General features: G+C 41.3%; 3 protein-coding genes across 6 annotated transcripts; 2 read left to right on the forward strand and 1 right to left on the reverse strand.

Moving 5' to 3' along the window:
* The first annotated feature begins 187 nt into the window (after positions 1–187).
* On the forward strand, positions 188–7334 carry LOC125016730 (cleft lip and palate transmembrane protein 1-like protein). Its single transcript, XM_047599398.1, has 17 exons — positions 188–592; positions 1065–1156; positions 1412–1589; positions 1686–1798; positions 2959–3037; positions 3148–3265; positions 3374–3468; positions 3553–3637; positions 3879–3979; positions 4057–4116; positions 4200–4250; positions 4330–4412; positions 5062–5096; positions 5197–5252; positions 5359–5403; positions 5528–5661; positions 5865–7334. Exons 1-17 carry the CDS (start codon positions 392–394, stop codon positions 5929–5931), a joined length of 1593 nt encoding a protein of 530 aa, XP_047455354.1. The 5' UTR covers positions 188–391; the 3' UTR covers positions 5932–7334.
* Positions 7335–7467: 133 nt separating this feature from the next.
* LOC125016743 (ly6/PLAUR domain-containing protein 6-like) lies at positions 7468–11237 on the forward strand. The gene is made up of 3 exons (XM_047599413.1): positions 7468–8611; positions 10152–10268; positions 10387–11237. Exons 1-3 carry the CDS (start codon positions 8569–8571, stop codon positions 10596–10598), a joined length of 372 nt encoding a protein of 123 aa, XP_047455369.1. The 5' UTR covers positions 7468–8568; the 3' UTR covers positions 10599–11237.
* A 1333-nt stretch (positions 11238–12570) lies between these two features.
* On the reverse strand, positions 12571–20336 carry LOC125016739. Of its 4 annotated transcripts, none has more exons than XM_047599408.1 (3): positions 19957–20336; positions 13653–13809; positions 12571–13533 (listed from the first exon to the last, which is right to left on the reverse strand). In XM_047599408.1, the coding sequence occupies exons 1-3, from the start codon at positions 20239–20241 to the stop codon at positions 13346–13348; spliced, it is 630 nt and encodes a 209-aa protein (XP_047455364.1). In that variant the 5' UTR covers positions 20242–20336; the 3' UTR covers positions 12571–13345. The 4 variants fall into 4 exon arrangements, with proteins under 4 accessions (XP_047455364.1, XP_047455365.1, XP_047455363.1 ...); XM_047599409.1 differs by lacking the exon at positions 19957–20336 and adding an exon at positions 18899–19655; XM_047599407.1 differs by lacking the exon at positions 19957–20336 and adding an exon at positions 17470–18103.
* Positions 20337–20445: the final 109 nt, after the last annotated feature.

Genomic DNA, 20445 nt, shown 5'->3' on the forward strand with positions numbered 1-20445 from the left:
ATTAATAAAACAATTATAAATTCAAATAATGAGGAATTGGCCCTTTTTATTTAACGCGTCACGCTTTAATTTCCCAGCGGAAAGACCTAAACGGCAGTACAATAGTACAAGTCTGACTGTGTGTGTGTATGTGGATGAGGTGGGCGCAGCCGCGGAAGAGGAGTCGTCAGCATCAGCATCCCTCCTCCATCTGGATGCAGATAACCGGAAGCATCCCGCGAGGGAGGAAGCGTGGGGATTGCACTATTTGACGCTTTATCCGATTATAGCATTTAGGACAGTTACGCCCATAAACAAACAAACAAAAAAAATAATAAAAAATAAATAAAACGCCCTTTTGTTTTATTTTGTTCTTATTTTTGCTGTTGGAAAGCCAGCATCCACAGCTGCCATGTTCCCATCTTGCATCTCCAAACCTGCGGACAGCGGCGGTAAGAGGAGCTCCGTGGCGAAGCTGCTGCTCGGGGTGTTCGTGGTTTACATGCTCCACACCGCCTGGCTGCTCTACGGCTTCCTCAACACCAAACCCTGCGACCGATCCAGGGGAGAGCACTGCGTCGCCTCCTACCTGGCAGTCAGACCCAGACTACAGGTGAGCAGCTGGTTATTTCTATGGGGAAAACCAAAGCTTGGTTTGCGTGAGGTCCAGATGCGCGGATCTGATCAGACTGCCTCCTCCATTCTCTCTTCCGTCGTGCTATGAGGCTCAGCATGAAGCCCTTAAAACACTGTCTCCATGGCAATTTGAGTAAAATAGTTCATTTTGAACCATAAAAATCTCCCGAGATTATACATAATAGATGAGATTAATTAGTCTGATCATGATATTGTCTTTGGGTTTTTTTTCACTGTGCAGTCTCCTCATTCACATATTATGATTCTCAGGTATTTGCTTCCACGTGGTTTGTTAAATAGCAAAATAATAAATTGCCTAAACGTGTATTTCGAGCACATTCTCACTTTTCTGCAACTGTTATTTCTGCAATTGCACCTGATTTTGAGATTAATCCTAAAACTTTTCATACAATTGAACGACTTCTTTGAATCTGTTCCCCTCTGCTCAGCTGAGTGTCTTTACCTGCCTCCTGCCAGACAACAGTCAGCTCAACCTTGCAGTGAAAATAGACCCGTTTGACCCTCACTCCACATTTGAGAGGTGAGTTTGTTGAAGCCTCAAGTCATTCTGTGCATGTACATGACTAAGAAACTTGCTATGAAACATTGTTTTTCCTAGTTATAAAAGTTAGATTACGTTAAAAAAAAAAGTACATATACAGATACAGATATCCCAATGAAAAAGGTTATAATAAAAACAGCTTACTGCCTAACACTTATGAATTAATTATAGGGCATACTGTCCACGCTGTTTGAGATATATTGGTTTAGCTTATACCGTTCCCTCTGTCCACAGGAGGGTGAACGTCTCCCTGCCAGAGGAGACTCGGGCTAATGGCACTCTGTATGCGGTTGTCTACGTTCACAAAGCTGGTGTTTCACCTCTGGAGGACAGCAGAGAAGTCCACTATGCAGCTCAGCTCACCACCTACATCACTCCTCCACACGCAGAGGGACAGAAAAACACGCAGAAGGTTCAGTTCATTGCAGCTCTGTGTCTGTGAAAGCATTTCACGCCCCTTTGATTTATTTAAACGCGCAGAACTAAATTATCTCTGTGGCTCCGTCAGAGTCCCAGACCCGTGTCCCACTGGAGGCCTCACCTGTCCGTCACCATGATGTCCGAGGACTTCACCTTCAACAAGGCGGGGCTTCCCAGCGATGTGCGTCGCTACATGAGAGTGTAAGTGACATGAAGCTTTGGAGGTCAAAGACACGCGAGCAGTCGAGGAGCTGCTGATGTCTGCTTTATTGCTGCTGCACATCAGTGTGCTCTGCTGCTCGGAGACTTTCAAGCAAAACATCCTCACTGGGCAGTATGTAGCGCTTTATGATTCACTGTTTTGTCATGTAAGAAATGTAAATACAACCTTATAACGTTCATTTATTTTGGAAAGCTTTCGGTTAAATGCTTAAAGTGATAGAGGAGTTCTCATGGAAGTGGGTTTTACTTGAGGTACTTATCCACAGTCAGTGTGGTTGTCAGCATGTTCCCAGTTTGGAGGAGCAGCGATGAGAACCAGCACAAAAGCCAAGCAGAGAATTGAAAACGGACAAGGTCATATTTTGACCCACATCTATATTAGTTTAGGGAATGCAACATCAAGAATATTATCACAGATATGCCGTAAAACGAGACAAGAGAGGACCTTCAAGATACTACAAAATGTATAGTGCCACTACGCAAGTATTTTCCACTCCTCAGACTTCATGCTCTGATGAAGGTCTTATGAAGAGTGCAGAAATCTTTGCCTTTGGATTTTTGATTTTTCCAGCACCTCGACAAAGATCTCTGCAGAAAAATGACTCAGAACATCAGAAGATTTCCATACAAGTCACGGGATTAGACAAAGAGAACCCAATTCTTGTTTTTTTCAGTAAAATGTCCCAGTAATGACGTATCTGTGCAGTCGAAAAGTAAATCCACCTCTTCGATTATTATGATGTTAATTTCAAGGCCAGATCAGATTTCATCTGTTCAGAGTTATTTCCAATCAGTGTAAAGAGACTCAGGTGATGTTCAGTGTCACGTTTGTTTGAACAAAATCAGGGATTTCTTACAATCTGATCTGAGGATCCCAGAAAAACAGCTGCTGTTTCTCATCTGGCTGGAAAAGATTAGGAAACCATCTCTAGAGTTTGAAATCACCAGTCACTTAAGGTGATTCTAAAAGGAGGGAATACTTTGAAGCGCTGCTGTATATGAATGTGTCCAAATTGTATACATGTTCTGTATTTGGCTGTAAATTTGGTTCCAATATTTACTCTCCAAGGCTGTAAATAAGAGATCTGTCAGAGCCAACGTGTAAATCAAACTCCCCCCCTGTCTCTTTTTATTTCCAGTTCTCAGGACGGCAGACAGATGATCTACCTCCCCCTGCTTCTGGTTAATGAGCTCAACTTCAGAGTCAGAGACCTCATGGTAGGAAACTTTTTACACCCAGAGTTGAACAAACACAAACTGTTTTTAGCTTCTGAATTAATTTAACATTGGACATTTAATAAATGATCCATTCATCCATCCATCAACAGGAGATCAGTAGCAGCACGTTGCAGCTCCCTCTGACTGTGTCGTATGAAGGAATCTCTCTGAGAGGATTCAGGTTTTGGGTTCATCTGCAGGACATGGTTTACTCGCTGCGACAGTTTGGTGAGCTGAGAAGATGATAGATATACAAGAGTGGAGGTTTTAAATGGGTTCAGTTTTGTAGATCTGGATACAACCTTGAATATAATCTGATTTGTAATCGGTTTGTAGGCTTCACAGAGGAGAACATCGACGAGATTAAAGAAACTCTGGTGGGATCCAACCTCTACCTGTTAGTGCTGACTGCAATGATCACGGCCCTACAAGTAAGAGCACTGTTACACCGTGCGATACTGCTAATCTGTCCTCTGACTTCTGACAAGTCGTCTGTCTCTGCGGGTCTCTTACAGCTCATCTGTGAGTTTCTGGCTCTTAAAAATGACATCAGCTCGTGGAGAAAGAAGAAGAGCATGGTGGGAATGTCCCGGAAGTCAGGTAAAATATAAGACACGGATAACACAAGCAAACACAAAATGCAGTTTTTAAATTAAGGTTTTTATTATTAAGGGAACAAATCCAAACCTGTGTGCCGCTGTGTGAAAAACTTCACAGCAATTTAAAAAGAAATCTCCTATTTTTCTGTGCGACCTGATATTTTTCAGCCACAGTATGATATGTCAAGCATTTGGAGAGTGCTGTTTATTGAATTATATGCTGTCCCCCACTCTGCCTCCAGTCCTGTGGCGCAGTCTGAGCACTTTGCTGATTTTCCTGCATCTGCTAGAGGAGACCAGTCTGCTGGTGCTGCTTCCAGTCGGACTGGGCGCATGTGTCGAGGTACCGGCCTCCTCAAACTCTCTTATAAAAAAAACCAAAGGAGACAGTTTTAACCCACTGGTCTGTCGTCCTGGCAGGTGTGGAAGGTGTTCAAAGTGTTTAAGATCCAGCTGCAGTGTAAAAGCAACAAGCTTCATGTGAGTGCGCAGGATTTTCTGTCTTTTTAACACGTGTATGTTGATATAATTTCTGAAACTGAACTTTGTGTCTGACCGTGTAGGTGAATAAGCTGGATGAAGAGGAGAGGAAGACGGTGGAGTATGACACACAGGTATCAGGGTGGTGGTGATTTAATTTCCTGCCCCCGGCTTTGTTTAATTTTAATACTGTGTCTGTGGTTTTGACTCCAGGCGTCCAGATACTTGTCCTACTTGGTGTATCCTCTGTGTATCAGCGGGGCCGTTTTCTCTCTGGCCTACTTACGCCAAAAGAGGTGAGCTCGTCAGCAGAGTCGACGGCACGTCATTTATTAATTGAAGCACTATCAACATAACCTGAATCTCACAGCACGCAAAGTATTTGCAGGCATTTCACTTTCCTTCCAATGAAAACACTACTGTCATAGGAGGCCAGATTAAATTAAAATCAGACTGTTTCTTTAATGAAAGTAAAAGTTTTTTTCCATCCTACAATATAAATAATTGTAGTTATACCAGACAATCTTGCTGCCTTCTACCATGCCATGGTCAGGTAGCTCACCAACTATCCTGTTATTAATTAATAAAGAATAAACCTGGGGCAAAATATCTAATGGGGTAGAGTTTTACCAAACAAAAACATGAATTTGGCTCCTACAACATATGTCCTATTATGTACGCTGCTTTAGTTCAGTAACTATCATTGGTTCAAAGTAACTCAATACATTTACTCAAATACCTAAGAATAATTTTGAGGTGCTTTCTGAATATAATCCACAAAGCCACTTGGATGAGGTGTGAAACAAGTCCAGTTGTCTCTGACTTCTGTTATAGATATACTATAACAGTGATGATTGAGAGTCTTCACTTCCATATTTAACTTAAAGGATCTAACATCCCACTTCTGCCATTTTCAGCTAAAATATGCTTTTATTATGTTTACAGTTACTATTCCTGGTTGATCAACACCCTGGTGACTGGTGAGTTTTCATCATTTATATACATATATATATAAAAGTACATTCATTCTCCTTATAATGAACCATTAATCTGCTGCACTGTCTCTTCACCTCCTCTCAGGGGTATATGCCTTCGGCTTCCTGTCTATGGCCCCTCAACTCTTCATCAACCACAAGGTCTAAAGCTAAACCCACTCGTCTCACTTTCCATTATTTAATCTGGATAAACAAACGAGTGCCATTAAATCATTTAAACACTGTAAATGCTGTTTTTGCCCAACAGCTGAAGTCTGTGAGCCACCTGCAGGGGACAGTGTTGATGTACAGAGTGAGTATTTCTCCGTTATTCCCATTCACCCGTTTGGCCCAGGGCAGTTTAACTTTTGTGTTTTATTTATTTGTTATTATTATTATTTTTATCGATCAGGTATTCTCTTTCCTCTCTCTTTCAGGGAGTGAACACACTGATCTCAGATCTGTGCTCCTGTGCCTCCTTTTTCTCCTCTACGGGATCCTTCTCCTCTTCTCATCAGCTCTCCTGCTTCAGAGATGAGCTCCTCTTCTTCCTCTACCTTTACCAGAGAAGGTACGACAGCCAGGAACTCGACACAAACACACACACACACATAAAAACCATGCTGTACGTTCTCCAATGCTGCGACCCTGATCCGGCTGCAAAATATAAGCAAAATTTTTATGTCATATTTTATAAATTGTTCATTCAAATACTTTCAAATTTTTGGGAACTTCAAGTAACAAAACTCTGCTTTCCTCTCGTTCCTTCCCCAGACGTTACGCCTCCAAACCCAGAAGACGAGAGCCTGTCACCCACACCAAGAAAGTGAAGACTCAGTGAATTCTCGTCCAGACACAACAAAAAAAAAAGAAGGAAAAAAAAGGGAAGAACAGACGGGAAACAATCAACCTGGAGGATGTGAGAGACAGAGACTCAGGCAGGACGTCTGTCCGTGTGAAAGACACATCAGCTAATGGCTGATCTTGAGACAGGCTGCTCTGCTTCAGACTCTGGAGGACTGACGTGTGCTCGTGGTGCTGCTGCTTCTCGCTTGGCGTCGGTGAGGCTTCCCCCCTTTACTGCTGCAGTGAGCGCACTCATCTAGAGACATCTCTGCCGAACGTTTTATGCTGGGTTACGTCCTGTCGAGTCTATTAGCAGCGTCGCGTCACCACTTACGACATGAATTTATTTGTCAGACTGGGCCCATAAAGGAGATTTACAACATCCTGTGGGTGATCTAATCCATAGCTCAATCACATTTAGGCAAATTCTGACTTTAAATTACTTTTATTCACCTGAAATGACACAGCCTCCTTCCAAAATATAATAACGACATAAAAGACTCATCATTATTTCTCAGCTTTTATTGACATGTGAACAAAAAGTGGCGTATCTAAAATGATTAAGTCACAGTTTATGTGAAAATCCAAAGTTCTACATCATCCCTAATAGTCCAAGCCGATATAAAGCATCGTAATTGTCCTGATTCACTGGGAACAACCGTTTGAATCAACTCAACAGGTGAAAAACAGCAGCTCTCTGCAGTTGACTGTGTGTATATATATATATATAAAAATACTGCTGACACGTTCTATCAAACAGCAATCATTTCCTTTTTCAAACAATTTCCCCAAAAGCAGATGAACAGATTTCCTCTCTGAGGAAAAAACAGAATGTAAAATAATATCTGAGCATCGCTTTGGGTGGCACAGAAAACCACGAGTCAGCAGTGAGAAGGTCGGACCTGCAACATGAAGCACTTTTTTTTTTCTCTCTCTCATCATCCAGATTAGGAAACAAAATAAATTTCTGACGCTTGCACGTCACAGGCCTGGAGCCACGTGTGAAGGTGCCAGGGTCTGATCAGGCTGCAGGTGACGTCCTGACACATCCGAGGATGCTCAGTCACTGCCTGATGGGTATTTAATGTCCATCCTGTCACGAGTCTTCCTCTGTGTCTGCAGTCATGTGTTACATGCTGAGTTATGTTCTGTTTTGAAGTGTGCAACAAAACGGTTTTTAAAAGGCTGATTTTACAGTGTGCAAAGGGAAACGGTGCTCGCATAGAAATGAATTCACTTTTAAATACTTTAAACGTACGGTTCTGCTGTTAAGTTGTAAAAACATGTCTGCTCCTGCAGATTGCATCACCTAGCAACATAGACACATGCTTGTTTATTGTTTTTATGTTGTATATGTAAAGGTAATGAAAGACGGATAAAAAAAAAAATGCAACTGGCTTTACAGGTTTATGTAAATTGCATCTAATGAGAGACGTGTGGGCACGGGTTTGTCAGTCAGTGGAGAACGATTGTCTGGCTTCTTGGAATCTTTACACTCAAGGAATAAATAAAGAAAGCTCTTCGGCGCGTCCGTTAAAGGTTTATGCCTCACTAGGTGAACGTTAACAGACTTTTACTTTTGCAGCATGTTTGTGTCTCAGGCGTGCGACGGGTGTGTGTCCTGGGCGTGTGCATACCTCTGTGGGACAGATGGAATATGACAGATATGAGGCTGGCGTGGCCGGAAGGCAGACGCGTAATGAGCGTTTTGAAAAATCACAGTTTCATACACTAATAGCGATTTGGAGCTTTTTCAGTTTTATTTAAGAGAGGAGGCGTTTTTTAGTCCTGCAGTGTATCTCGGTCAATCAATCAATCTTTTATTGTCACTGTCAGAATAAAACAACAAAATTCTGCACAGCAAGTGATGTAATAAGGTGCAAAGATCCTAATAATTAAGTCATTCAGTGCAGGCAAAAAAAGTACTCAACAGTAGATAGACATATAGACATACGAAACACACAGCACTGCAACAATGCAAGGTCCAGCTCACAGCTTTTGTAACAGTGTGGTGTGTTGAGTGTCTCTGGATGGGGGCAGATCGAGGAAGGGAGCAAGAGTTTAGCAGCCTCCCTGTAAATTTTACCATAATTTATTTTTTAAATGTGGTTTTATCGTGATAAACCTGCCATGACTGACTTCTAACTTTATGGCTTGTGTCACTGTCTACAACACTGCAACTTTTCTTATGTACACATTTATATTCATGGGGCCACATTAGACACTTAGAGTTTCCTCTCGACACAAGAAAAACCACAACAAATTTCCCCGTCCTGAAGCACTCGTTGGCCTGTTCTTTCTGAAAGAAGCCACAACACCATCCTTTCAGTCGACACACAGAGCACTGAAGATGACTAACGTGCTGTGTCTGTGATTGACAGTAGATAAAAAAAAAGAAAGTATCTGTGAAACCAGAGCAAGGTCGAGGAATGTCCCGTACACACAGAGCGGGACGACGTGTATGAGATGCTTTCAGTCGGGTGCCACGGCGCAGGTTGATGTGGGCGGAACTACTTAGGTCGCTTTCTGTAAAACAAACAACAGAAACCGCACGGAGCGAAGGGCCCGACAGGTTGGACCGCAGACTGCACACGCTGAGGTGGTGGACAGACGTCAGGCACCAGTGGAGAAGATGCTGCTCGGCCTTGTGTTCCTCTTCCTCTTTGTCTCTCCAGGTATGGAAGCTGAAACTGCTGGTGCTGTAGATTAATGGTCTAGGACATTGTTGCACATATGGGGCGACAAAAATATAAGTTGTAAAGGATGAGGCTTCATTCAATGAGAAAAACAAAAAAAATTATTAATCAGTTTTTTTTTATTATTATTATTAATTAATAACTGTTAATCATCATTGGCTTCTGGTCAGATTCAGGATTTTTGCTGAAATTAAAAGTTTTTTTTTTTTTTTTTCATTTGTCTGCATTTGTCTGCATAGTTGAACACCACAGGGTGTCAACATTATATGAGGTTGATGCAGTTATATTCTTGCAGCTGAAAGCTTTATTACTTCAGTGCGTGAGTGTGAAATTAAAAGTTTGAACTCAAACATCACATGATGTATTTATCCATTTAATTTTCATTTTGTTGCATAGAATTACTTTAACTACAGATAATGTAACGTTTATTTAAAACTCACCAACAAATGGACAAATTACAAGAGGGGGTTATTAATTAACACAAAGGCCGGTTGTTTTGTTGAAGGACAAATTTAGCAGTGAGTTAATTCACTCTATTTATCTTGATTAATAATTAACTTGCGTCAGAGGTTTGAATTCATTTTAAAAACCTCCTGTGTCTTTAATCATTTATTTCCACTGCACGTTAATACAGTAATGCACAAAATCTGTCCCCGACATTAACGTTTGGCTTCAGGTTTCTCACCTACAGTGAATTCCACAACATGTTTTCTTTGGATTGATCTCAGAATAATCATAATTATATTTCACTGTTTTATTGTGGTATGTAGTTGGGTGTTATTCAGCTACTTAAGAAAAAGAGTTTCAGAGAAAATTAGAAGTCAAACACATGAAGGCAACAGGTGTGAATTTTAGTTTTGAAGGGAGGCATCTGACGAACAACACTGAAAATGCAGTTGTGTGTTTGCTGCAATGTTTCAGTCTGGTGACATAAGAGAGAACAATAAACTCTGAATGGGAGGAACAGCGTGCGGCTTTATAATTAAATAAAGCACGCCTGACAAGTTTGTGTTTGGGAGCAGCTGTCTTTCTATTTTCGGAATATTAAATTTTTTTCCTGTGACTTTATGGTTGAACACAAAAGGTCCCTGTTGTTCTTCAAGTCTCGTCATCTCTCTAAGCACAGAGATGGACTGAGAGTATCTTTTCAGTCTGTGTTTAGACATTAAAACTAAAGATAAGTATTTTAATTAGTGAAATTACATTTGTTACATTAAATTAAAGCCAAGTCAGTTTTGTTAATCTTTTCTTAGGAGTTTTTTTTTTAACTCAGTGAAAACAAACTTCAAACAAACTTCAATAAGATTCAATAAGACCATACCGAGACAATTATGTGTATAAATGCAGAGACCTAACACAAAGGCCTAACAGATGAACAGACAGACTATAACAGAACAGATCCTGCTCCTCTCTGATAGGTTTTTACCATCGATATCATTATTAAACTAGTTCCTTTAGACGCATTTCTTTTTCGACGTGGACTTAATCTGCTGTTTTGTCTTGTTCCTCCCATGCTTAGCGCTGTCACTGAAGTGTTATGTGTGCAGCTCCACTACCACCAATGAAGAATGCAACAGTGGCACACAGGAGTGTCAGGCGCCGCTCGACACGTGCATGACTATCATCGACGTATTTGGTAACTGTGCAGCATCAGATCTCAGCTCACTTTATTCATTTAATCTGGTTGGATCTGGAAGGAACGCTCAGTAATAACTCCTGAACGCCGCCATCTCTGTGTGTATGTGTGTGTTCAGGTTCATCAAAAGCCATCGTGAAGCAGTGTGCCAGCCGGGCCACGTGCTCGGGGGCTGCCTCCACGGCTTCAGTGGACTCCAACGGAAACGGAAACACCATCAACTGCTGCAGAGGCTCTAACTACTGCAACTTCAACGGAGCCGACTCGGTTGGGGTTCACTCCACGCTGCTGCTCCTGACGGCTGCCGTTTCGCTGCTGCTGTCACGCTGACGCACCGGGGCTGCCACCTGAAACTAAAAGCTCCACAGAGCCTGATCTGTATCAATACGCCGTCTCTAATCTCTCTGTAGCATTATGTAATATAATCCTGCTGTAAATAGTGTCTTAACTACTGGAGACCGTTAACGTATAATCATATATTTATAACATTAGGATTCATTATTGTATCATAAAGTTTATGGAAGCTGTATTTTGGCTTGTTTCTTTATCCTTTTGGCAGAAAAGAGGAAGGGAGTTCCTTTTTTAATATCTTGGCATTACGCATTAGTATTATGGCAGTATATAAAAACAAAAAAAAAGGAGCCAAAGAGGGAGGTTATTTAGTAAATGGAACCACTTCAACATTAGTTTCTACAATCAACAATATCCCTGGTACAAAATATAATCCGGTGCTCCTTTATCCCAATTTGTGCAGTCATCAGTCTATAGAAAACTTAGATAAGAGAGTGAAGGGCGCACACAATATGTACTTTATGTCTGTATGCAATGACATAATGTACAATTAAAATGTAAAGCATTTATCCTGAAGAAATGTTTCTGTTTTCCAGAGTTAGAGATCTTTTTTCCTACTAATTACTACCATCTTTACCACACCCATCTTTATTTAATAAAACTGTTTTTTAAATCTAATACTTCCAGGATTTCTAGTCGTTACTTGTCGTAACACGAATCCTCTTTCTAGGAGGGTGATTGTGATAAACACTGGTTTCACCCTGAAGGTATCTGTGTTATTCAGCACCGAGACTTCAGCATCAGATCGTTAAGTCCTAGAAGTTGCGAGGTGGAGTTTCCGTTGAACCGACTTGTTTGTCCACAGGTGCACAGTTAGTTAGACATCTGGGGACGTCGCAACGTCAAGTCATCACCTTGAACATTTCTGCTTTGTGGCATTTTTGGTATGCAGTTTGAATACCAGGAGAGGGTGGGGGTGAAGGGAGGCCATTATTTATTTATTTTACCTTTTTTGACTGTAATTCTTTCCATTTCTGTGTAGTGATGCTAATTGATGCCGAATGTCATGCATAAAGTATTTGTCTGTTTTTAATCTCATGATTTAATTTACATTAATCTCAACACAAATTAAGTAGGTGTTTTATCGCCCCCTGGTGGTTGGTTGAATATGTTCTTAGCTGTGGTGAAAATGAATGAACCTCAGGTCCAAATCCTCATATGAAGATTTACAAGTAGCTCGTTATGTTCAAGTGATTGGACAAAATCCATTCAACCAAACTGGAGGCCGACAGTGAAGGGACAAACATCACAGCATTGTTGTAGGCAGAAGTCAGTAACGCATGTTAAGAAGATATTGGTTATTATTTCACACAGTGTTTGGATAAGTGAGTTTGAGTGGCCGATACTAGTAGATACTAGTGGACTGACTTTCTAAAAGCATGTTTTGGTTATGTCTGAGCCTGGGAGGATTTTGGAGCCCTCTCCCTTGTGTAAGGAATTAACCCAGATACCCTGATATCAATATTTGGAGTCTTGCCTGAAGGTTTACACGTCACCTGATTCTCTTGCGGTGGAGGTAAAAAAAGAAATGAAAAATAAAGACATTTTATAAAACACAGAAGCCCTTCCTACTATTCTTTGACAAACCAACCACACAATTGAAGGGATAACTAAAGGAAATGTCACATTAGATCAATGACAGTATTTCAGATAGAGCTATGGACGTTCCGGATGCTGACAACAGTACTGCTACTTGATCACTCGACTATTTATCTTAATATAACTTGATGCCAGTGGAGGGCGGGATCACTGAGTGAGAACAGGTTGGAGGGAGTTCAGGATGGTTCAATAAAAAGAACTCTGAAATAAAAAAATTATGAACTGAATGTTGTATTTTGCCATCTGCAAAGGGAACAAATACAAGTATGTTCACCCTCAGGACAGTTTTAAGAAAATGAAACCTGAGATTTCTGTTCCACAGTTCAGAAAATAAAAACGACCCAACAGCACATAGAACTAACAAGACTGTGTTTTATTACAACACATCTACCAGACCTGCATTTTTCATATTTTCCATAAAAAAAACAACAACCAAGTAATTGCTGACCTGCTATTGATGCCACTCTCCTCGTAACAGGAGCCGACTTTACAAAAGTGAACCAGTGAAATGTGAAATGAGAACTTTCCTGAGGCCTTTGCTCTGCAGCCACAACGTGAGCACGTTTACCTTTTCTTATAAAATTAACTTCTCTGAGTGAAACTGCTTGAAACACTTAACACATTTTTAAAATGTGGTTCTGGTTTTGTGGTTATTAAACATATTTTCTCTGTCAAATTTCAAAAGAACAACACAAATGTAATAAAGGACAAAGGAATGAGTTGCCTCAAAGAACTAGGCTTCTGTGATTAAAATAGTTTCAATTTTGCAGCCGGGGGTTCAGTGCCTTCTGAGGAGCAACACGCCCTCTCTTTTCTGGTGATTTCTGTGTGTGCACTGCTTTATGCATCAGACGTAGTAAAAGTAGAGTATTGTGAAAATGTAGACGCAAATGAGTTCAGCTCGTTACCAGTAAGTCCATCACGAAGCATGAATGATTCGGTGCAGACACCTTGTAGTGGGTCATTCTGTTTCTTGGCACTCGTTTTAGCCCGAACCCTCACGTTTTGTGCCCTCTTTTGTTCTGGTGCGCTGTGATTCATCAACTCTGCTGAGTGAAGAGACCTCTGGAAAAAGTAAAAGAAAGACACAACTGCTATATCCCATGACAGTCGTCACGTCTTCAGAGTCACGTTGAATTCTCCACCACGGTCAGGCTGCTTTCTGAGGGGTCTTCCTCCTCTTCTTTAAGGCTGAGTCGGGGTCTCTTGGACGGTCTCTTTACTATGGTTGGTTGTAGGAAGAGTATGGGACTGTCCAGGGGAAAGGTGAGGGTGCAGACACCGCAATCTCTGCTGGGCACTTTCGCCTGAGTAGCTGCAACACAAAGACAAAGCAAATGGAGTCCTGGTCGTCTAATTTACAGCAGCTATATAAATAGTTACAGCACAGCCAAAGAAAATAATTTCATACTGATGATATAAAGAACAGCACACCTGTACTTCTGAAGGCATTCTGTAGAGTTTTTATCGATAGCTGTGTGCCGACGGTTCTCGTCTGTGGCGCCGTCTCTGGTTTTGTCTCTGGAGGATCAGTCTGGGAGGCCACGTGTCGTACAGACGGCAACACGGAGCAAAAGCCTCCACCACTGGCCTAAAAAGTGACAAACAGCGGCGACACTTAGTCACATAAATCAATACATTTATTCACAGTTTATTCCATCACTGAGGAGAACGTGTTAAAACTTGGGAGGCCAGGCCACGAGGTCAAACTCAGAAGAGGTTGCAGTAAAAATATCTGCCAAGCTATGTAGGAAACTGTTTTAATGCAATGAACCAAATGATTGGATTGGCAAGAGAGCCACTCACAAGAAGAATCCACTGAAAATGTCAGACAACCTCTAAAGGAAATAGTTTAAAGCAATGTATTAAAGCCATGTTCAATGTGCCAGATATCTACAAAACAATTAAGCAAATATATGAACATGGAAACGTACAAGGAATTCACTGTTTACATCTCACAAATTATTTTAAATTTAAAAAAACATGTTCAAAATGTCTGATTTCTCTGTTTTATATAATCAGAAAAAGTAACGCAAAGTTGAGTGGTTAAATACTCTGCCTTTGTTAACCATTTTGACCACTTTCAGCCTCCAAACCGTGATGTGCAACGTATGCTTCTGTGCTAAAGTGTTGCACAGGCTCCTGACGTGCACCTCCCTAGAAATGTAAATACTTGCTGTGGCGACGCAGAACACAAGAGCTGTGATCAGTCCACTTGGTTGTTGCGTGTTTCTGCTTCAGTATTTCCGGCTGCTTCTCCGTCTCCAAGACTTTCGAGTTGATTGTTTTGGATCAATAAAGAATCCGAAAGGTTAACTGAGGAGGTCTGGAGATACAGGCGTTTGTATGACTCCTGTTTGGTGAAATTTTGGCAAAAGTTTCAGTCGCCATCGTTACGAAAATGAACCCAAGTGGCAAAAAAAGACACAGCGCCATCTAGCGTCTGGGTAAAGTTGTCACAGAGCAGCCAGACTGATGAGCACCTTCCTTTTCTTTTGTAAATATAATGTCAAGTTGTCATGTTCCCTCAAAATTATCCAACTTTCATAAACAGATGCTTCTCTCTTGGTCATTAATCTATAAGCGTAAGTTCTGCCCATACAGACACTACATATGGAACAATAAAGACATCCTATATACAAACAAAACCCTATTGTACCCGTGCTGGTTTATTCATGATGTACTTTTGGTTTCAGTTGTTTAATTTAAATTGATCATTAATGACATGTGAAGAATTCATCCTAAAGTATAACATCATAATTACCATTAGTTAAAAAAAAAGAAAGAAGTCCTATCAGTTCCATATGTGGTATCTTCTTGGGACAACCTTGAACTGGAAAAAGATTTGGAACTTGCCTGCCAGATATATGACAAGTAATTATCTTTTAAAATAATTCACACAATTTACCAATTTAAAAATTTTGAACAACGAAAGATATAGATGTGAAGGAGACCTTGAAGATGTTCTCTATTAAATGATGGGAAGATGTTTGCAATTTCATTTCTCCTTCTATTGAACCACATTGCTTTGAACATATATTGTTTGGCTTCATTAACTATCCATTTGCCAAAAAAAGAAACAATTCTACATCGTTAATCTTATTATACATTTAGCCAAATTGCATATCCATAAGTATCGATACACTAATCAAAAACCACTCCATCTTTGAAATTGAGGTCAAGCTGTATATTAAAATTATAAGACACTCCACTAAGATGAAAGTGACTAAGACCTTGGATTTATGAGTTCTTTTCAATTTATTTGTGTAGTAGGATACTCTGGAGTATTGTCTCTGATGTTTGTAGCCCCTTGGTGGTTGTTTTGTATATTCTAATAAAGTTTATTGAAAGAAAAAAAAAGACGCGCAACGTGCAGCAAGTACCTGTTGTTCGTCCAAACTTCCGTCATCACAGCGGTGTTTTACGTATTTTTCCAACCAGGACAGTCTGATATACAACGATGGGACCCTCTTGCTACAGGGGTCTCCGCTCCTGGAAATTAGTTTCTTCCGTAACCTAACGTACTTGTCTCGTACGTTCTTCCATCTTCTCATGCACTCCGACACGTCCAAACCAATGTTTTTAGATATTTCGTTCCACGAATTTGCAGCCATGTGTCTGTCTTTATAATCGGGGGACGACGGGTCATACAAGTGTTTGTGTCTTCGAACCTCTTCACATAGTCTTTGCTCGACGTGTGCCATCTTCCACCAAAACATTACAATGCGACAATGGCGGAGATGGAGAAGCGGTCGGAAATACTAATGCGGAAATAGGCACCAAGCGGACCAATCGCAACTCTTGCGCACTGCGTCAGCCGGTAGTTACATTTCTGGGGAGGTTCACGCCGGCTCCTCAGTGAGGTCTCCGAGTTGGTGATGCTCGACACCATCGATTTCCTTTCGATACTGAGTTAAACAGAGGCTGGTATCGACGGTACCGAGCCGATACCGACACTTTGTGCAAATCGTCTCTGGTAAATCCAAAAATGTGGTGTGTTTCAAATCACAGCTTCATAAAGAATACAAGAGTAGAATATAGAGTAATATATTTATTTAAGTATGTTATACTCGGTAGTACATTGAGGTAGCAGCCTCATCTAATAAAGCCACGCTAATACAACAGAAAAAACAGATGACACAATCATACATAATATGTGAAAATATTTCAAACACTAAAAAAAGAACTAGTAAAACAATGAGACAATTAAAATGGAACCATAAAAATTAAAACTTGCATCTTAATTCTGACACTACCCTTGTCTTATCTTCTATTCTGTCTGCCTCATCACAAATGCCATTTAATCAGTGCTGTGGTTTAACAATGTTTGTTGTGTTGCTTCTACCCAATAGTTAAGTTACTTCCAACTGTGTCTCGTGTTAATGATATACATTAACTCAAATGACTGAAGTATCAAAAGTATCGATATTTTAATTTGAGACTCGAGAGCAACAATATCGGCTATCTGAGCTATCGATATTTCACCATCGATCCGCACGTCACCAGTCCGTGTGTGGTCTTGAGCATCTGCAACACTTCTGGCGCAGAAACATAAATTTAACTTTTAATTCAGCCCATTTTCACACTTGACCTTTATTGAACAGCGCGAGATACAACAAAACAATGTAGGCCTAATGTTGTCAACGGCTGATTGCAAAAAAACACCACAGCTAAGTACTTAGCTGAGACACACTGCAGCTAAACACGGTGTGTACGCCTTCGCCACAGTATCTGCCACATCGTTTGTCCACAGCTAATAAAACCCGCCTGTGGACGTGAATCCAATCCTGACTGATCTCAGGACGAGACGTCGCGAAAATCCAGCACTGAGCATATTGCACTGAGCCTCGGTAAAATGAAGGGAGCACAATAAAATGTTGGGGTTGCGCCATAGTGTGCAAGTGTCGAAAATTAAATCCTTTAGAAGGAAATAAAGAGGAAACCTGCGTCTTCTTGACACTTCTTGTTATCTAGTTTGTTCGTATGTGTTGTTACTGTCACTACCATGTAGCTAACGCTAGCTTCCGCTAACTGTAATGGTTACGGCTATAACAAACCATACACTTTCTTAGTTCTGTGTTGAATGTCTCCTGATATTAATTACTCTTGCATACAATTCAAGGACACCAACGTTAGCTGTAGTAACTGAGCTACGTTAGCTGCAGTGCTAACGTTGCAGATACATGTTTACAGGCTATCATGCTAGTAATAGGCCTCCACAGTAAAGCAACGCCAAAATGAAATAACTTACAGCTTCCACGTTTGTAGCTGTGTCACGGACGGTCGGTACCGATCCATGCTTTATCTTCAGCTGTTTAGCGAAGCCTGCTTTGTATGGGCCCATGTTTAGAAAGCAGTCCTCCGTGAAATGCTGGGCGCATACATGCAAAACTTTGGGAAGCTTTGTTGGTACGTTTCCAGCAAAAATAAAATCGATCCACTGGGTCTTCGGAGGCTCGGACGAAGGGAGTAAAAACAGACTCCTGTGCTCGTTGATGCAGCCAACAACAGAGCAACGGCCGTGCTTTGCTCGCACCTTTGCCATGTGTGTTTGTGATAATAAAAACTGTGAGAGAAAGGGAGCGCAGGGACCCCAGACTTCTTTGATTAGAAGATCTTAAATTCAAAGAGGCAGGCAATATCACAGCTTGTAAACAATGTGACGTATTTGAGGGGCTGGGCTTAGCTGTACGCGAATCATCTCAAAACACACTAGCTTGTAAACGCCGGCTGAGCATACATCCGCTAAAAAGTGCAACGAGCAAGTGAGGGAAGGTATGGGGACACATATTACTGTCAGACAGCCTCTAGAAAATGATTTTTTACGTAATAGGGGACCTTTAAATGAACCAAATCAACCAAAATACGTTAATCGACCGCATAAATAATCCAGTAATATCCACGTCCCTCACACAAAGAAAAATAATATCAAATATCACACATGTGTGTGTACACACACATTATATATATACACACACACACACACACACACACACACACACACACACACACATATACATATATATATGTATGTGTGTATATATATACACACATACATACATACATACATACATACATATATATATATATATATATATATACACATATATATATATATAGAGAGAGAGAGAGGGAGATGTAACTGTGTTTTTGTTTTTATCGGCTTGCTTTACAAAAATAAGTCTTCTACTCCTCAGCTTTTGAACTGAATTGTGAAATGAAATATTAACGCTGACATTGTAATTACTTTAGGTCCACAACATTTCATGTGGCAGATGTTAAAGCACTGCGAGCCTTGCTTAGGAGTCATTGTTATTTATCTCACGTGTTGTGATTAAGTTTAAATGACGGTTTCTTCCGGCACACGTACCGTAATTACAGAAGGAGACGCGCACATGTATCAAAACGGTAATTACACAATTACAGCTTTTAAGTCCAACTCTGTGAGTTTAAAGGGTTTGAGCTTGAGATAAAATTAATTTAAAACAATTTTGTCTACACACTTGTCGACAAAGTGGGCAAACGTGTGATTGGTAAAGCAGTGCAATGAGAGACAATCGGTTAGCCGGGGCCTCGGGTGGCTGAACGGTCATGAGCAGCACATTCATTGATATTTCCAAAACCACTTCATCCACAATCATTTCAGTACAGTAATCCAAAAAGGAACATGTATTACTTACTACAGTAGGAGGAGATGCGCCAACAGTGTACAGAGAAGGGATCGCGTTTTCTGTAAGCACAAGGTAGCTAGCCATCCCTGCAGTGTACATGGCCAAATTGTCGAAAGCGTCCTCTGAAAAATGCCTGTCGCATAGCCGTGAGTTTGTACAAAGTCCCCCTTCTTCGAAATGTGTGAATTCCAGCCATTTTCTTCTTAACCAGGGGTTAAGAGGAAAGGGGAAAAGATTACGGAAGTTGGAACAACCAAAAACACAGCGACGACCCATAGCGGAAGTTACGAAATGAAGGAGAGTCGAAGCCCCGCCCTTTCCGGTGGACCACCACTGACTCGCTTTCACTTTACTAGGTCCTTATTATAATAGAGTCTCTAACATAATAGTCGTAACGAAGACACGCGCTGCTTCTATTTATACTGAGCCAATTCTTTCACCGCAGAGGTAAACCAGACAAGTCCCTGACAGGGTGTGGTGCGGTGTCGTCCTCACCGCCGTGTAAAGACGGGATAGCAGTTGCCCTCAGGATTAGCTTTTTCGCAAACCCAGCGTCGGACTGAGATTTGTTTAGGAAACTGCTATTCGTGAAATGCCGAGAGCACACGAGCGGCGAAAGAGTTACTTGCTCCTCAGAAAACTAAAATCTTCCCATTGCTGCCTTAATCCGTCTTCTCTGGGACGTCCATGCACAGATAATGAGTGTTTGCATCCGAGAAAACACTTTCTCTTAGCCATTTCGAGGACAACACTGTACCGAGGTGAGAGCTACTAAAATTATGTTCACCGGAAGTTGAGTTTTATTTTGACATCACTCGTACCGTAAAGCCTAGAATACACATGCACGTAATACAAAGCGGGGTCAGCCTGACCAATGGCACACCAGTCCAACTTGGTCTCCAATGACAATCTAAACATGTGAATGATTTAATATTCCGTATGCAGTCAGTATAGCTAAACAAGCTTACCTCTCGGGACTACACCTCAACCTGTCCGGAGTCGCCTCGGAGCCCCGTGACCAGTGGGACGTGAATGTCTATGTGTTAGTAGCCTATTGAGCAACTTACCGGTGCTTTCGAAGAAGGTGCCCCAACAGCGTACAGTGTCGGGACCGCTGTATCCGTCAGGATTATTTCCTTCGCCAGCCCAGCCGAGTATTGCCCGTAGTTGGAGAAGCAGGACTGTGTGAAATGCCTTGCACACACCCTGGATCTCACCGACAACCCGCTCTCGTCGAAGTGCAGGAATTCAAGCCAGGCGGCTCGTATCCCGGCATCAGAAGGGAGGCTGAACAAAGTAGTTTGGGTGGACGGACACCCAAGCAAACACCTCCTTGGTCCTCCTCCAGCCATGTTAATGTTAGCTAACGTATGCTAGGCTACCAACCTACTGCCACTAACAGTCTCACACGCGCACACGCTATCTCGCAATCTCACCACACACTCACTCACCCTCTTGCAACTGCACACTAGATAATAACTCTCAAAACTCACGAAACTGTTGACTCCAACTCAAAACCAATGGCAACTTACTTGCTATCAGAGAAAAACTTAACG

This window comes from Mugil cephalus, chromosome 11 (assembly GCF_022458985.1).
Source record: "Mugil cephalus isolate CIBA_MC_2020 chromosome 11, CIBA_Mcephalus_1.1, whole genome shotgun sequence".
Taxonomy (NCBI): domain Eukaryota; kingdom Metazoa; phylum Chordata; class Actinopteri; order Mugiliformes; family Mugilidae; genus Mugil; species Mugil cephalus.

Bases quoted from the DNA above. Each gene is read 5' to 3' on its own strand.
- LOC125016743 (XM_047599413.1), top strand. From the start codon at position 8,569: ATGCTGCTCGGCCTTGTGTTCCTCTTCCTCTTTGTCTCTCCAG. The intron at 8,612-10,151 runs GTATGGAAGCTG...TCCCATGCTTAG, and splicing joins CTTCCTCTTTGTCTCTCCAG to CGCTGTCACTGAAGTGTTAT. The intron at 10,269-10,386 runs GTAACTGTGCAG...GTGTGTGTTCAG, and splicing joins GACTATCATCGACGTATTTG to GTTCATCAAAAGCCATCGTG.
- LOC125016739 (XM_047599406.1), bottom strand. From the start codon at position 15,937: ATGTTTTGGTGGAAGATGGCACACGTCGAGCAAAGACTATGTGAAGAG. The intron at 13,810-15,601 runs GTACTTGCTGCA...GTCACTTTTTAG, and splicing joins GAAGTTTGGACGAACAACAG to GCCAGTGGTGGAGGCTTTTG. The intron at 13,534-13,652 runs GTGTGCTGTTCT...TTTGTGTTGCAG, and splicing joins GAATGCCTTCAGAAGTACAG to CTACTCAGGCGAAAGTGCCC.
- LOC125016730 (XM_047599398.1), top strand. From the start codon at position 392: ATGTTCCCATCTTGCATCTCCAAACCTGCGGACAGCGGCGGTAAGAGG. The intron at 3,266-3,373 runs GTGAGCTGAGAA...ATCGGTTTGTAG, and splicing joins TTACTCGCTGCGACAGTTTG to GCTTCACAGAGGAGAACATC. The intron at 3,469-3,552 runs GTAAGAGCACTG...GGTCTCTTACAG, and splicing joins CAATGATCACGGCCCTACAA to CTCATCTGTGAGTTTCTGGC.